At 39.0% G+C, this 18344-nt stretch overlaps 4 protein-coding genes across 11 annotated transcripts; all 4 read right to left on the bottom strand.

Moving 5' to 3' along the window:
* Positions 1-3391: 3391 nt before the first annotated feature.
* On the bottom strand, positions 3392-4726 carry LOC147476566 (Outer arm dynein light chain 1 protein). Its single transcript, XM_086583544.1, is given in 3 exon segments — positions 3392-4092; positions 4094-4503; positions 4506-4726. Coding segments are annotated over 3 exon segments (1062 nt in total). The 5' UTR covers positions 4668-4726; the 3' UTR covers positions 3392-3602.
* A 1583-nt stretch (positions 4727-6309) lies between these two features.
* Positions 6310-17422, bottom strand: LOC147476564 (F-box protein At3g07870-like). Of its 8 annotated transcripts, none has more exons than XM_086583062.1 (5): positions 17133-17418; positions 16808-17027; positions 8834-9957; positions 7118-8374; positions 6310-6637 (listed from the first exon to the last, which is right to left on the bottom strand). In XM_086583062.1, exons 3-4 carry the CDS (start codon positions 8922-8924, stop codon positions 7122-7124), a joined length of 1344 nt encoding a protein of 447 aa, XP_086439188.1. In that variant the 5' UTR covers positions 8925-9957; positions 16808-17027; positions 17133-17418; the 3' UTR covers positions 6310-6637; positions 7118-7121. The 8 variants fall into 8 exon arrangements, 7 of the variants coding, with proteins under 7 accessions (XP_086439188.1, XP_086439190.1, XP_086439189.1 ...); XM_086583064.1 differs by lacking the exon at positions 6310-6637 and adding an exon at positions 15862-16476 and having other exon boundaries at positions 6949-8374; positions 16920-17027; positions 17133-17403; XM_086583063.1 differs by lacking the exon at positions 6310-6637 and adding an exon at positions 15862-16476 and having other exon boundaries at positions 6949-8374; positions 16902-17027; positions 17133-17402.
* On the bottom strand, positions 15866-16354 carry LOC147476565 (F-box protein At3g07870-like). The gene has a single exon (XM_086585767.1). The coding sequence runs from the start codon at positions 16352-16354 to the stop codon at positions 15866-15868; it is 489 nt and encodes a 162-aa protein (XP_086441893.1).
* A 168-nt stretch (positions 17423-17590) lies between the features above and the next one.
* LOC147476563 (uncharacterized) lies at positions 17591-18016 on the bottom strand. Its single transcript, XM_086585766.1, has one exon. The coding sequence runs from the start codon at positions 18014-18016 to the stop codon at positions 17591-17593; it is 426 nt and encodes a 141-aa protein (XP_086441892.1).
* Between the last annotated feature and the right edge of the window lie 328 nt (positions 18017-18344).

Here is an 18344-nt window from a genome sequence, read left to right as displayed (position 1 = left end):
GCGAGTTAGCATCACAATTTCTGCATCCGATGCAGCAAGTCTCTCCTCAGCAGCATGCAATTTTATCTTGGCCTCCTCCGCCTCAGTATCTTCGCCAAATTAAGAGCCTGATGCGCTTTCTTCAAGTCCTCAAGCTCCTTGCGTTCCATGCCAGATGCGTCCTGAATATCCTTCAGCTCGTCTTTCAACTTCATCATAGTTTCTCTGTTCGATTCAGTGAACTGGGCGATCTCCTTCAGCTTCTGGTGCCCGCTCACAAGCTGCATTAACACACATACAACAACAATCAGTTCGCAACATTATCATAACAGAACAACCAAATACTGCGCTATGCCCATTCGCCTCAGGTTATCAGCAAGCCCCTTGGCATCCAGTTCCTTGCGGTTTCCATCCAAAGTTATGTGCTCAAGCAGACTCGCTGAAACCTTACTCAACCTGAAGCTGCAGTCAGTTCGCTTCACAGTCCGATGTACCCCCTGATCATCCAAATACACCACTTGGGACTCCAAATCTTCACTAGCCACAATAGATTTCCCACTCACCTTGCTAGGGCCCTTCAACTTCGCTGGCGGGTTGGGCACTTGGGGTGCTGCCGGCGGACTCTAAGCGACCACAAAGTTCGCCAGGTCCATGAGTACTGCAGGCCTCGACCTGGAACTGTGCGGAGCCTTACTACTAGCTCGTTCCCCCACCAGACACGCTCCCAGCACCGGAGCTATCCCCAAGCACATGCCTCGCAACCTTGATAGCCTTGGCAGCGTCCTGCTCAAGCGCATCAGCCTTCCTCTTCAACGAGCTGCTCCGATCGCGAGGCTTGAAGACTACCTCCACCAGCTCCACAGGCGAACCACTAGACTCACCTACCCCAGACGCACCAGCACCTCCAGAAGATCGCTTCGGACCAGTGCGACCTTGATTCCTATTCTCCCTCGTAATCATATCGCTCTGTCGTTTCTCCATCACTTTTTCACTAGCTTGACCCCAAGCCCTTTTCTTTTGATCTCTCCTTTTCTCCCTGATCACTGGACCTCCTTTTTCCACAAAGAAATGAGCTACTTCAAGCAATTTTGCTTGTTTCTGGGCCCGAGTCAACCTTGCGAACCTCTCTATCTCTTTCCGATTAGTTCGTGTCCTTATAGTGAACTCTGCAAGCAGAACAAAAACACGAGTCAGTTAAAATAACAGTAACTCAACCATCAAAACAACATGAGCAAGACACTCCCACTCACCGGAGATATTACAAATCCTAGTTTGCAACATACATCCTCTAGCACAGTAGTTTCCAACTAACAACAACGACCTCTTTTTCCAAGCCTCATTGCTTACACCATCCATCACACTGGAACGCTTCGTCAAAGTTTGTAAGCTAAAATTGAAATTACGAGATCCCTTTACAACGAAGTGCTCAGTAATGTCAGATACCCCTATGTGGTATTCACCACTAGCATTCAGTAGGTCGAACACCTTGAACAGCCACCAAGTGTTACCAACAAACTAACAGGGGGATTTCCAACAGTGAGCTAAAAAGTCACAAACCAACTTCGAGAATGGTATTAGCATATGCGCTCTCAGATGACCCTCACAGATTATTATCCCATCGTTCGGCGGGTTGTATTCCTCACTCTGCACATTTTCGCTCGACCCTAGCTCGTATATCTCCAGGTCGTCCACCTCTATCCCATAAGCTGCCCTCAATTCGGGGAACGCGCTCGCTGCAAGTCGATCCACCATCCTAGGGGGCAACCCACTCGAGGACGATCCCTCATCACGACCCAAAGTGCTAGCTACAACACCCACAAAGCCAGATCGGGTCCTACCTTCATCTTCCCTAACTACACCCTCATCATACTCAGAACGACTTACAAAACCCACCGACTCTTCATTATCTTCTTCATATTCCCCACAACTTAAAGATACTTCCTGAACCTCTTCCGATCGTGTATCGTCAGAGTCAGACATTTTTGTGTTTTCTTCTTATCAAATACCCAAACCTAAGCAACAAAACCTGACACCAACCTACCTATTAGACACACAACACTTGCACAAGCAGAAAGAAAGCTGAAAATGGAAAAGCAGCGGCAGCGAAAGTACTCACCTGAGAAACCCTAGCCTGCGATTTTGCTGAAGAAGAAAATAGAAAATAGTTTTTCAGTTCTCTCAAATTTGATTTTGTGCAACCGCCCATTCAGTTCCCAAGGCGTTATGATTACAACCTACACCCTAGCCCGCACACGTGTCTCTAGGACCTGTCTTTTCAAGATTTCAAAAAATGCGGCAACAAGTTTCCTCACCAATTGCTATGATTCTGTCACGTGCCAACCACGTGCCAACTTTCACATCACATCAAGTCGTCATACAACATGAATCGACCCTTACGGTACGACAGTCAGTTCCGTTCACACCAGCCCGCTCCTCCACTCATGCTCAACACGTACCATCGTTTTCTCTCAGTAGATCGCTTCAATGTACAACACAATCTACTGAGAGGGGGCTGTGTAAGGGAGTAATATTCTCATTGAGGAATATTAAGCACTCATTAATTAGCATAAGCAGAGATCGTAACGAACTCATATCATCGACCTCCAAGATCGATTTGTAAGCAACTCGCTTCATGTAGGTGGTACACTTCAGCTCGCTCCAGAATACCTCAAGTCGAATAGACGACCTCAAGCAGAACGCTTTGAATGATGACACCATCCCTTATCCAGATGTAATCATCACCAGAGCCATACCTGTACTTCCAATCACCGTGATATATGAACTACTGCACCCACTCCCAATCATCACTCAATTCCTACCAAAACCAGCCTAACACTCATTCTCAATCTCCAACCTACATATGTACATGTCAGTGCACGGGTCTCGTGGATCTACACCTCCCTATGTCTATAAATACCACCTACATGAACTACGTGAGACCTGATTCTTCTCTTACTCCAGAATTAAAAGAAGATACGTAGGCAGTTCGCTCAACAACGAACTCGGTCTAAACCAATTCCCAAATCCTTTCCCCTCCATCTCCTTATTTGTAAAGGACAAATAAAACACACCTTCACACTCCCGATCATGTATAGTAATTTTGATACATTGTACCCGCAATTTTAGCCACTATTGTTCTTCACTGATAGTATAAAAAATGGAGTAACTATGTACGTGAACCTCATACGTACTACTCCTGCATGTCATCTTTGTTCCATGAAAATTGAAAACAGCTTTAAGGTGCTTGTGAGATCTTGCATTAGATCATATGAAAAAGCTTGATATATTGGACTTCGAGTATTTTCATGTGATGCCCGCGCCATTTATTCGATCTGGTGTTTCATTTAGGTAATCAAAAGTTGCATGTCAAGACTTGAGACCGGTATTCCAAGATCCAAATTAAATCAAAGTATATCGCTCCTAATTATTTACTTATTAACAATCACATATGTAACTGCGATAGGTTTTGTGCTACTATTCTGCACGTCTTTAACTTCAGTATCGGAGTTCCAGACTTCCAGGAACTGTAACAAGTCTACTATATATCATGCAAATGCCATATCATAGTGTAGTGCTCCTGAAGAAGACATGCAGGGTTGCTGATCTTGTTACATCTGACAGACTCACACACATATCAAGGTGAACCATGTTTTGTAGTTACCGTGAGATCTACGCTGATCCTGCTTGGACTGCTTAGGCGAGCTTACAGTTGATTGAATGCTGTGGTCCAGCTGCAGGCTTGAAAAAGATGATGTATTGGCAGTTGAAGCATCAGCAAGCATTTCCTTTTGGATGGGCTTTTGTTCTGATCTCAGGCGAAGATCCAACTGACGGGAAATAGTTAATGATTGAGCTGATGAGCTACTGGCATTCTCGTGCGAGCAGTTTGCTGTGATGGTTTCCTTGCTGAAGTAAACAAGGCTAGGCAAAATGCTTCGTAAATATTTTTGCAATTGTTCATCTCCCACGTTCCTCTGTGCTGGATTGCCTTCCAAGTAAATGGCTTGTAATGATTTGTAGTTTGGTGCAAGTTGGCCGAGACATTTTTCCGTTGAGATTTTGTTGAATCGCAAGTCCAGAACGTTGAGTTTACGAAGTCGATGAAGCCCTTCCCCCACTTATCCTATTACCAGCAAGATATAGTTCCTTTAGAGATGAACTCGAAGCTACTCCACGACCGATTTGTGATATCCTGTTGTAGCTCAGGTCCAGCACACGAAGATGTGATAGCTCACGAAGCCCTTCAATAGCAGACATACGATTTTTGGCCAAATTTAACACATGAAGACCTCGAGGAAGAGCACCACAAGTTATCCTCACTATGGCATTTCCGGATAAGTTAAGCGTCTTTAGATTAACGAAAGCACCAAGAAGTGGGATTACAACCAAACCGCGGTTTGCTAGCTGTGCTGATGCTGTTTTGGTAGGCCATTTAGGAACAAAATTTGTAGCAGCTTCCATTGCACGCGTGCTCTTTGAATCCAACTTTGCTGTAGATGTACTAGTTCTTGACATATATATTTATAGGAACCTTTCTTTAACTTATCAAATGAGTGATCTGGTTCACTCATGTCCTGCACAGAAATACTTTCAAGATCAATAGTGTTAATCCACTCCTCGACCTGCTTAACCTTCAAGTTCGTGACTGAGGATTCACTTTTATGTAATTCAATTACATCTAAATCCATTCTAGTTCAGTCCTTCCATGAATAATGCATGTAGTTATAGGGCTCGCGCCTTCCATCTACATCACGTAAGCTAACCACACATTTGCCCTTTTTATTTTCAAGCATGTCATTGTCTCTTTCTTTAGTATCTGCCATTAATTGCCATGAAACATAATGATAGGACTGAATAGCTTTACTACATATATACATGAGATGGTGAACCATAATAACAATAATTAATGCCGAGCTTTGGAAATAATAATAAAGGTTAGTTAGGGTACCCCTCATTATTAGTTGCAATTAGGGATAAATTAGGAATACTCTATTTTCAAAAATATTAGTGATATCCCTCATTAGATCCAACGGTAATGCTTCTTCATGTGAAAAAAGACAACTTCATCCGTAAAAAAATATATGTAGTGTATGTTAGTTGTAGACTTGTAGCCCCCCCTCCCCCCGCGAGTGCACCATACAACTGATAGAGCATATTAAAAAAACTGATACGTCCCGTTGAGAGTTACTCTCTGTTAATTAAGTAGAACAAACACTTGATTTATTTCACTTTTTGGTAGGTACTGTGCAAATCATGCACACGAGACGTCGGCTGAAAGTGTCAACTCAAGTGATACCTTATGCACTAAAATCGTACGTTCTGCTGAGTTTACGATTTGGATTCATTTGAGTAATTTAAATTTAAGGAGATATTGGTGTGGCCACTGGAAGCTGGAAGAAAGTGTAGCAATATAATTATGGGAATTTGGGAGTTGAGTGCTTTTAATAGTTATCTTAAAGGAATATACTTAGTTCAACATCACCTTCTAAATCTTGTTGCTTGAAATTCTTTTGTAAAATTCTAACCATATGATTGTGGTCCTAGATCCCTTTATAGATACTGCATCTGAACAATTGCTATAAAACTGAAGATTCCTAGTCATTAAAAACTTAATATTTCTGAAGCATAATCTATCTAGAAAACCAATCACTAAGTGTGTGTGTGTGTTTCAAAGCAGGCTTCGCAAAGTTGGATGGTTCAGTTGCTTTGCCGGCCAGGTAGTGTCATTGATTGGACATGTATGCATATTAGCTCAAAGAAGGGTGTTAGGATAATTTGGTTACGTTCCATCTCAATTTATTCGATCTTAGCATATTCAGTCCTTTGTTTACCAATTCAAAGGCACCATCAGATAACATAAGATTAAGAAACGCATTAACGCAATCATAGTTGTCAAGATTAAGGAACTACTGTAAAGCACACAAAAAGGAAATGAATAAACACATCCATAAGCATTACCTCTCCTTAATCGTTACTGCCTACTATAGGCGAAACAAGGCTTCCAATGAAATTATACAAATGGTCTCTGAAATCCTGTGGAGTCTTATTTCCCTAACCTTTCCACTTGTGCCATTATACAGAAGTAGAACTTCTCCACTTTTCAAAAGCACAAAGCTTTACATACACTATCTCGACAGGCACTGCGGCAGCCAGTTCAAATTATTTAATCCAACACTGATTCTCTCCAAATTGCTTCATTACCCAAGTTTCAGTATATCTAGGTGAAGAATAGTTTTGTGAATCTTAGTTTGGGAAGGGAATGTTTCGTGTTTTAAACGAACTTTTTTTTTTGCACTCAAGGATTTGTGTTAAAAGTAAAAGAATGTGTTACAGAGGGAGAACATTTTACATTGCATCTGACTCAACATAATCTAAATTATGATCTGAAAGGACACTGCACTCTAGTTACAAAACTGGGTTTAGTGTCACTCCGAACAGCTCGTCCATTTGCCATTGTTGAGCCGTTCCTTGCTGCAGCATCCGCGCAGAAGTTGGCTTCACGGTAGGTGTGGGTTAGTCTCCAGCTGCTTAGCATAGAGGTTGCTCTTATCCATATTGCTCTGATCCGGCCTCCATGCTCCATTTAGGCTTTGAACCACTGCTATCGAGTCGCTTTCAATCCAAATCAATCTCCAAATTCTCTGCACAGCACTCTCCACTGCAAGTAGAATAGCCCAATACTCTGCTTCATAATTTGTCGCAACTCCAAGTTCATGTGCTAGAAAGAATGTTGTTGTTACTGTCTGTAAACACTACACCTAATAAATCTAAGAACAAGTCTCAAAGAAACGACAAAGCGAAGAATGGCCTAGTGAAAAGCAGAGCATGAGTTTGCAAATAACGACTACAGACGCTGAACAAAACACACGGAAACAATTAAACCTCCTTAGCGAGTTGCCCACTACAGAAAAAATATCCCAAAGAAAGCATTGTACACAATAACACACACTAAAAAGATGCACTCCTAAGTAAGACTGATATCTACATTTTATTTTATCAGAGGCAGAAACCAGTCAAATGGTTAACAAAGAAGTATTGAGCTAATAACAATATACATTCGGTAGTCAAAACGACCGCCATAGATATAGAAAAAGGCAATAGAACAATTTATATATACGCAGATGGATGCACTCGCTACCTTATTATTCAACTCCACCTCCTATCATAATAGGTGAAACGAGGGTTCCAACAAAAACAAATCTATCAATGAAGAGTTCCACATCCTGTGAATCGCAGCTGCGACCAACTTCCCTAATCTGGCCATTTCTAGGGTCACATGAAACCAACTTAGCGCCATTGTACACAAATAGAATGTCTCCGCCCTTCAAAAGGCATAACAGCTTAATATATTGAAAGTCTTCCGTCATCGGTATCACAAATTGTTTAGTCCAAGACTCCTGCCTTCCTAAATGCTTCATTAGCCATATCTCAGCACGTCCAGGTGAAGAATAATAGTCAACCACAGAAATACAACCTCCCAGTGGACCAGTGTCTACAAATCCATGATTCAACGCGGAATCCATATGCAGAGGTAACGAAACAAATTGAAATTCCTCATTCCTAATATCAAAAGAACCAATCCCCACTGCATCTGACTCATAGCTCTCATATGACATCCAATGCAGGCTCCCTTCAGTGGAAAAATGTTGATCAACTGGTAGAAATGGGACCTTTCCGATACTTCTCCATGAACCCGAACCAAGTGTCCACACCTCAGCTACTACTAATAATGTATTATCATTGTCTTCATCAAGAAGGTCTAGATTAGAAATCGCTAACACCTTGTACTCATTATGCGTAGAATCGTAGCCAAAACCAAAATGTGCTATAATCCGAGACGTCATTAAATTAGGAGACAATGGAATATCCAAAATTTCCCCAGTGAAAGGATTCCAAATGTGAATAAGTCTGTTAAGCAAAGTAAGATTGCGTAAACAAAGCAAACCATTACAAGAATCCACCACTTGATATTTACTCAAATGTGAGGGAAGTACTGGTAACGATTTTACTGATTCCTTGCTGCAATCAACATGTTCTACCATATAGATGTTCCTCGGTAAATAACCATCCCTAACGAAGATGACAAGATCATTGTCTTCAATGTTGTTAAGGTGAAGTGTACGTCTGTGAGTGAGGTGCATATGGATAAAAATTGGATCGGAAATTAAAGTGCGCCAGCTTCTGGAGACACACCTGCATTGCATTAGAAACCTGATGTGTAGCTTGGAAAGTATGTTGCTGGTAATTTCTTCGGGGAAATTCCACCCAGTAATTTCTTGAGTACGTTTTCTTTGGCTTTCTTCATAACGTGTTACTCTCTGCATTGTCTCCACTCCAACAGATTTTTCCATTAATAAATCGAGAGAGCTCTTAGCGTCAAGGGGTGTTATCGGCTCTGAAATGAAGCATTGAAAATAGTTGTCATTGATCTTCACTGAAGAAAAGAAACAAAAATAAACGTAATCGATCTTTTCATTACCCAAGAAAAAAAATTGATCTGCACAAACAATATGAGAAGATCAGTGGAACACAAAAAGTCCATACATTATATGGAAACAATTTGTGATACATATGAATTATGACACAAAATCTATACATTATATTAGCTTAGTAATGACCAATAAATATGATTCAAGATCATATATAAAACCACCACCAACCCAACCACAATGAACAAACCCAAAATTGAACTTAATTAAAAAGTGAACTTCAATTCCTACATTTTCTCCTACAAACTGAAAATATTTACAGAAAGGAGTAGAAGAATTACGTGAAAATCATTAGCCTCTGCCAAATTCTCAAAACAAATTTGAGAGGGTGAACTGAAAACACAAACTGCAGAATCCTATTTCACCTTTAAGGCTCGAACAGGTTTTTGTTATCGTTGGTGGGAATTTTGTCCATATGTTTTTGTTCAATAGCTTTCGTGACTGTGTGACAGCCATGGACTAACACCTTGCTGAGCCTTAATGCTTATTGCCCCAGAAACCAAACGTCATTTGTAGACATTTTTTTGTCCAGATTTTCAGCACATGATCCAAAGAAATTGGATATTCATTGGGCTCCATTGCAGCTACTTTGACATGGTTTTCTGCTATCTTATAGTCACTACAAATAAGTAGGCCAACCATAAAATTCCACTGTTCCCATTTCCGTTCTTTAACGACTTACTAGCACAACCATTTCAGCTACAAACAAAACGTCCTGGTTGGCTACATTTTGCACTCTTTGTAAATTGTAAGAGACATCTATGGTCAGGGTCATCGGTTCATGTCCCATACAGCCTAGGAAAAGAGGTGTTATGCCCTGTTGCCCACTCCCCTGACACACTGAGAAAATTAAAAAACCCCATCTTCAATTGAATTCCTAAAGTTCTAAATCCGTATCATTCACGCACCACTTCTCCTTTCCGAAAGGCCTAAATAGAGAAATTATACAGGGAACAATTTGAGCTGGTGTTTATGTATCAATTGCGTTTTAGATTTCATCTGTGTTAGTATCTGTACTAGAATCACGTCCTGGGACTCATCTGCATGGAAAGATACATAAATACTTTTGGTATTTCCACACAAACTATAGTTGCTTCCTTAATGCTATTCGTTTTTCCACCTCTACCGTGCAAGTCCCCAGCCAGTTACTTAAAATGCTATTTTGTCTGATCATTTCTACAGGATATATAATAGAGCTTTGGCAAACTGGCTGACCACCTCAACGGAAGCAGTAACAACAGCGAATAAAAAGCACCATAAGCAGAAAATTTGCAACGATTAGCCAAAAGCTTTGGCAAACAGGTTGGCAGAATGTGTACTATTTTAACACATATTACACACTTAAACCACACTTTTTAAATACGACACACATCAATGTACGGCGTCAAACATAGGTCATCCAACAGATCTGTCGCAACGAACTATGCTCCTTACGACAAATGATATAAGAGGAGGATTGGCACTACATATGCTCGTAAAAGGGAAACCCCTGCACAGTTAAATTTCACAGTAAGAAGAATTTCAGTAAGAAAAAGCTCAAAGTAACATCATGTGATCGTTCCATGGCTGTAGAGACATTATACAAAAATAAAATAAAAATACACAGATGAAAACCAAAAGGAAAAAAGAAATTAAAAACAACAAAAAGTATGAATTTACAACCTGCGGTACAAAAAGATAAACCAAAGAAAAAGAATTCAAAGCATCTCATACAGTCATACATACTAAACCAAACTAACGACAATAAACATGTTGCAGAAAACTGTTCAGTCCATATCTGTGGCATGACAAGAGAAGCATCAACAGAAAACCTATTAATTACTTCACAATTGCGCAATACACCACCTTCAGTGTAACTAAAAAAAAAACGTAAAATGGAGCATTGGAGCCCACCACCCACACGGTATGAGATGAGTACAGATGGCGCAGTAAAAGGGTATCTAGGATCATCCTGGATGCTGGGGACATAATCAGTTTTTGCCTCTTGGGAAAGACATTTTAACTTCATATAGTTAGGATACAACTTCTAGGAAGGAAAGGCAACAGAGTTGAAGGCCCGAAACAAGCATACCCAGAACTTTATCTATATATTCCTAAGATCTGGTTTCATGAGAGCTCAGTACAATATTCCCAAAAATGTAAGACAAGTGCAACACTAGTATGCAACATGCATGCAACTTACACACCAATTATGAAATAAAAGAACATTGACAAGAAGATATAGATATAAAATCAGCATACGCTCCGATTATAACCTAGACCAACTTTGTCCAACACCTAATTCTTTTACACTTCTCAGCCAGTCTTGAACTAAGGCTGCCCTTGATCATGGAACACAGATTTGTATAAACGAGACAGATTTAAGACAACGCAGGCATGGGAGTTAGCGCATTCTTGTTGGAGGAAAAAAGAGAGGGAACGAGAACCCGACTTAAGAATAAGAATTTGGCTGAATCTGTGGTGGACCACACTAAAATGGACTGTTTGGAAGGCTTGGAATAAGAAACAATTGAATTCTAAAGAGAAGCCATTTCCTTATTCGCATTCATGAGGTGACCCCTGTTCAAGTGACAGTAACAAAAGAAAAGAAAGAAATCAAAATTTTGAATATGCAGGACGATTAAATATGAAAACCAAAGTAACATACTTTAACTTGGAGCTGGATACGGTGAAATAAAATTTGCCAAACAAACACGTTTTAAGTTGAAACCAAAATCCACTCCAATGAATTCCATTCTACTGGATTCCAATTCCATTATTTTCCAAACTAATTTTCAATTCCACTTTCTAAACACACTGTAGTAATATAAAAGAACAAAAACAAATCCTTTCTGCAAAGAGGGGAATTCTGTTTCCTGTGGAAATAGGAGCCAACTCTCAGGCCTTTTCCCCTACAAGCATAAATGATTCTATCGCACGAATCTCTTGTTTGCAGGAAATTAAGTTCCATGATCCAAACACAGTCTAAGACATGTCATTATGTTTGACACATTTTCCACCGCTCTTAAGCAAGGTAAGAATCAGCAATCATTCCTATTTGAAGGAAGATCTTTGATATAGGATGTAAAAACAAACCGGAGTTTGTTATTTCTTTCAAAGCTCCACTTAGAATCATGGAAAAAACATCCAACATTTTACTAGCTCGGGAAACCAACAAAACACAAAAACAAAAACAATGCCTTTGACCACAACTTTAAGTCCTCATAGAAGTGTCAAAAGGTCAATGATATAATCCTATTAATACTGTAATCAACAGTAGTAAGGAACATAGTACAAAATATTCTGATATATCGCGATATTTGGGGATATTTATCCAGATTTCAGAGAAAGATATATAAATATCACGATATGTTCGGAGATATATACGACTGTAAATATTGGCGATATTTACGATATTTTGTGTATATAACAATTTTATTTAATATTTACCATTATATTTCAAATAAATATAAATAATGTATCATGATATATCAAGAAATATCCACAATATCTATGATATTTGTCGATATTTTGGATATATCCAAAATATTTGCATGTGAAACAATGTCAAATATCCTCAAAGAGGGGGATATATCCACGATACATATCTAGAAATTGAATATCGATAAATACCCATATCCTGATATTTTGTACTATGGTAAGGAATATGCACGAATCCTATTGCATAATTTTTTCACAAATCACCACTACCAACCTGACTAGAATTATTTAATCATAGGCACATATACCCTCGTTGGCCTTTTCCAAAGCACAAGACTCAGATTTTCAGGAGGCTTGGAACGATAGCTAATACTCACTTCTTGAAAACTAACAGATGATATATATTTATGATAAAGACCAACACATTAACTCTTAATTCGTAAATCAACCAAGTATTGCAAATGGAAGATTGCTTAAACATTATTTCATGGTCGCTAAATTTTTGAGAAGATAAAGCTAGGAACGAGTCCCCTAAGAAATGACAAAGAGAAGAAACGTATCGCAATAACCGCACCATGAGCATTGCATAAAACGACTACAGATGTTAAACAAACCTACGGAAAGCAACTAAACCTCTCTAGTGATTGTCCACTACAGAAAAACATCCAACAGAACCAATTTATTCAGTACACAAAAAAGCAAACAATAAAAAAAAGGGTTTTTTGCATTTTGGTCCTAGTGATAATAGTAATATTAGGGTTTGGCCCACAATTGATTGTTTATTACACTTTGGTCCAACATTGTCGTTAAAGTGAGTTGATCGAATGGCCCACGTCTATTCCGTTCATATTTTTCTAAAATGCCTTGCACGTATTGTACACGTGACCTACTTGAGGACCAAACTGCAAATATATATATATATATATATATATATATATATATATATATATTTTTTTTTTTTTTTTGGTAAATAGATATTTCATTGATATAAAAATATAAAAACATAGGACTAGTAGGATGATGTATTCTTACATCAATAACCAACTGAATGAAAGAACAACAACAAATGTACACAAGAAACAGAAAACACCGTTCTCAAGTCAAAATATCTTCCCATCTACACACAAAGTGCTCAAAAGGAATGTTACTAGTTTCCTCATGAGCTTTGGCCCAGAAGAATAAGAGACCTTTTATTGACATGATTACTTCCTCCAAAGAAGTCACAACACCCTCAAAAGTTCTTCTATTCCGTTCCATCTATAGACCCCACAAAACCGCAAAAGAAATCATTTTCCATATACGTCTTCCCCTTTGAGATTGCAAATCTGAAGACCATGAGGCTAACACACCTTTCACCGAACCTGGACTGACCCATGAACTACCAGACCCCTGAATGAGAAAACACCAAACTTGCCAAAAAAAATGACACCGAAGGAGGATATGATTCACTGACTCACCATCTTTCAAACACAAAAGACAGAAGCTGACTAAGGCTCCCTTGAAATGTCTCTTTCTAAGATTGTTAACTGTTAAGATTTTACCCAAGGTTGCACACCATACAAAGAAAGTGACCTTTAAAGGAACTTTGGACCCCCAAATAACACGACTAGGAAACAGGGTGTGTCTGAGAGCTTGAGGTCTGTTATGAGAACTCAAGGCATAATACCAAGATCTGATGGAAAATTTCCCCTTTTTATTGATTGACCAAAGACGTTTATCTTTGTCCGGTCTCACAGGTGGGATGGACTCCAGCATGTCTGCAAGAGCTACCACACTCACTATATCCCTATCAAAGAGAGCTGTGTCAATTCCCATGTTCCAAGCCGTATTACCATTATCAATCCTCATGAACGAGCGAACTGGCTGATTTTTCAAAACAGACAAGGCATATAATTTCGGGAAAATCCTAAATAAGGGCCTATCACTGATCCAAACATCCTCCCAAAACGTGAAACTCTCACCGTTACCTAAGACATATCTAATGTTCTTATGAAACTCATCCCAAACTTTTAAAATGCCTTTCCAAACCCCACACCCATAAGGACTTGTAACTGGGCCACTAAGCCACCCAAGATGGCTCTCCCCAAACCTCGATACAATAACCTTTCTCCAAAGGCTATCCCTCTCTTCCCCGAATCTCCACAACCACTTACCTAGCAGCGCCACGTTAAACTCATGTAAGCTCCTAATACCTAGGCCACCATTTCTTTTAGATTGGCACACTAAATTCCAAGCCACAAGATGATATCTATGCCTCTCTTCAGTATCATCCCATAGAAAATCTCTAATGATCGCCTCTATTCTATGTGATATACTGAGAGGCAGGTGAAAGAGAGACATATAATAAACAGGAAGACTAGACAACGTGCTCTTGATCAGAATGATCCTATCACCATAAGACAAGAAGCGCCCCGTCCACCCCGCTAGTTTATTACTAAATCTCTCAATCACATTATCCCAAATAGCTTTAGACCTATACTCCGCTCCCAAAGGAAGACCCAAGTACCTCATAGGCAAGGTGCCCACCACACAATCTACAGAGGAAGCAAGATGATTCAGATTGTCCCTCCGACCAACGCCATAAATTGTACTCTTATCCATGTTAACCTTAAGACCCAACACAGCTTCAAAACAATACAAGAGACCCCTAAGAAATCTAAGCTGATCCAAATTGTGCCCCAGAAAAACCATTGTATCATCCACAAACTGGAGATGAGACACTAAAACCTGCCCTTGACCCACTCTAAAACCCTCAATAGCCCCCAATTGATTCGCTTTGTCAATCATCCTACCAAAAACTTCCACAATCAGAAGGAACAGGAGAGGAGATAATGGATCTCCTGAAAAAACCAGTCGGGTACCCATTAATGAGAATAGAAAAGGAAGCCGACGAGACGCACCTTCTCACCCAACTCCTCCAACGCACTCCAAAACCCATTACTAAAAACTACACATAACATCATCTCATTCATTCAATCCAACGGTGGAGCTGAGCCAGTTAATATTTTTTTTCTTAAACATCACCACCACCACCACCACCATCCAAAAGTAATGTCTACCATTAACACAATCAACTACCAATCAAAAACCCATTTCTCACATTTTCACTTTAAGACTATTTCCAAGTTTGTTGGCGATCTTTAAACATTCAAGTTTGTTGTTGGTCTTTTACACTTCATTTTTTTTTTTAGATTTCGGGTTAAGATAAGAGTTGTTAAGATTTTTGTCTCATTTATTAGGGAGTTTAAATTGAATTTTTTGTAGTCCTCTATTGTTTTAAGTTCCATAGGACAAATGATTTTGATTTTTGTATAAAGTTGAGAGAGATTAGGGTGATTGTTGAATGGTGATGAATGAGGTGATAATTGAGTGGTGGAGGAGAATGTGGTGGTGATGGTAAGATAGGAAGAAGATAAAATGTAAGTTTGGGACTCGGTTAGTTAAGATACACATGGTGTAAAACGAGTGGTTAATTTAAAGCAGATGACTAAATGATGGCCAATGATTTTGAGGGTAAATATGGTATTATGAAATTTTAGATGGGCTGACGAGGCCAAAGTGCAATAAACGATTAATTGTGGACCAAACCCTAATATCATTATTAACACTAGGACCAAACTGCAAAATACCAGTTAAGTTATGGCTGATGATTTTAAGGGTAAATGTGGCATTATGAAATTTTTGACGAGGTAACATAAATTTTTGACCAAAGTGCAATAAACGATTAATTGTGTACCAAACCTTAATATCACTATTATTACTATGACCAAAATGTAAAAAACCCTAAAAAAAATAGACTCATAAGCGAAACTGCTATCTACATTTTATTTGATCGGTAACAGAAACCCATCAAACAATTAACAAATAAGTATTGACCTAACATTACGAAATCGGTAGTCAAAATAATAGTCACAAATAAAGAAAAATGAAACAGATAAATGCATATACATAAGCAAATGGAAATATTCCTTACCTCTCTATTCAACTCCACCTCCTATCATAGGTGAAACAAGGGTTCCAACAAAAACAAATCTCTCAATGAGATAATCTGCATTATGTGAGACGCTGCTGACACCAACTTCCCTAATCTGTCCATTTCTCGGGTCATAAGAAACCAGCTTAGCGCCATTGTACAGAAATAAAATTTCCCCGCTCTTCAAAAGGCACAACAGATTAATATATTTAAAGTCTTCCATCAATAGCACATATTGTTTAGTCCAAGACTCCTGCACTCCTAAATGCTTCATAATCCATATTTCAGCATGTCCAGGTGAAGCATAATAGTCCACCAAAGCAATACAACCTCCCAGTGCACCAATATCTACATATCCAGTATTCAACACGGAATTGAAACTAGGAGGAAGTGAAACAAATTGAAACTCCTCAGTCCTAACATGAAAAGAACCAATCCCCACCACATCTGACTCATAACTCTCATATGACTTCCAATACAGACTTCCTTCCATAGAAAACTGTTGATTGACTGGTAGAAATGGGACCTTTTCAATTTTTCTCCAAGAACCCGAACCAAGCGTCCACACCTCAGCTACTACTAAAAATTCAGTATCATCATCAAGGAGGGGTATGCCTGGATAAGAAATCACTACCACCTTGTACACATTACTCGTAGAATCATAGCCAAAACAAAAAATTCGAACTTCCATTAAATCAGGAGACAATGGAATATCCAAAATCTCCCCAGTGAAAGGATTCCAAATGTAAATAAGTTGGTTAAGCATAGTTATACCGCGTAGACAAAGCAATCCATTACAAGAATTCACCACTTTACATTTAGTCAAATGTGAGGGAGGCACTGGAAATGGTTTTACTGACTCATTGGTGCAACCAACATTCTCTAGCATATAGAAATTGACTGGTAAAAAAGTTTCCCTAACAATGACGACAAGATCAGTGTCTACCATGTCGTTAAGTTGAAGTAGGCGTTGGTTATTAAGGTGCATATCGACGAAAATAGGATCTGATATTAACAGGCGCCAATTTCTGGAAACGCACCTGCATCGCATTAGATACCTGATGTGTAGCCAAGAGAGTATGCTAATGCTAATTTCGTCAGGGAAATTCCACCCAGTAACTCCAACGCTTTTTTCCATTAATTTAGCGTCACAGGCGATACTGGCGCTGAAAAATCAATAAAATTTGTAAGTACATACAATAACAGGAATATATATTTATAAGAGTCTAAGAAGAACCGAAATGGTTAAAGTGTTATTAAACAAGTTTTACCTGAAATGGATTAGTCTGTGTGAGATTCTCAAAAACAAAACCCAAACTCCAGACTATTGTTGTTGGTGGTGGGGTCGTGGGAATGTTTTGTCCGTGTTATGGTTTTTTTTTTGTTTGTTTGTGACAACGTTGTTGGGCCTTAACGAGTCTTTATCTTTTTGGACTCGTTTGAAATTGGAAGTCAATGTGAATGATTCTCATAAGTAGAACAAACTAACAAACCTTTTGATCTAAGTTGAATGGGTTTTCTTTTTTCAAATTTTAAAACAATTCGTTTTTGTTTTAAATGGATTAACTGGATTAAAATCTGTCTTACATATGACCCCTTATCCCCTTTTATATTCAACATTTGCACTGAATTCTTTTCTAGGCATATTTCGCATTTGTTTTTAAAAAAATAATTAATAGGGTTAGGCAGACCCTGTATTAGAAGATTATAATCTTACATAAACTTATCTTCATACATCATTTGTGTTTATCTCAGTTAACACACTAGTGAGAGGAGGACCATTACAGATAAAACTCTCATCAACATGTAAAGAAAGCCTCGCTAAATGATCATCACTCTTGTTCACTTCTCGATACACATGTGTGTAAGTTGCCTCCTGCAACTGATCTGATGTGTGTTTAATGGCTGCCTGAAAGTTGCTACAGTACCATGGGGCATTCTCCTGACCTGTTAAGATATGGATAGACCCTTGTGAATATGAACACACCGAAATCTTGTTAAAGCCGTGTTGTTGACATAGTTGTAGACCGACTGCGATTACCTTGAGCTCTTGGTATAATACCGATATTTTGTTTCCACCTCCAGTGAATGTGAATATCACAATTCCATTATGGTCTACTGTTATACCACCATAGCCAACATATTGATCAGTCATGGAACCGTCGGTATTTAACTTGATGTATCCAGTGGGGGGTAACTTCCATTTGCAGTAGAGGGGCGGGGAGTCTTGTTCTTGTATTGAACATCTATGTCAAGTCTAATCAAAAGGGCTTTTATATCTCCAACATCAGGTATCGAGACTATTTTAATGCCCAAATAGATCTTCGTGTCCTTAATAATAGAGTAAGCTAGTTGATCCCAAGATTTTGATTTGTTTTGAAATCTTCTACCATTTTTCTCCATCCATATATAGCCAACAGTTGCACATGCATAGACCTTATAAACTTCTGCCTTGGGAGTCTTTTTTCTACACAAGTTAATGA

This window comes from Coptis chinensis, chromosome 9 (assembly GCF_015680905.1).
Source record: "Coptis chinensis isolate HL-2020 chromosome 9, ASM1568090v1, whole genome shotgun sequence".
NCBI classification, from domain to species: domain Eukaryota; kingdom Viridiplantae; phylum Streptophyta; class Magnoliopsida; order Ranunculales; family Ranunculaceae; genus Coptis; species Coptis chinensis.
This window is presented reverse-complemented; position numbering and strand designations above follow the sequence as displayed.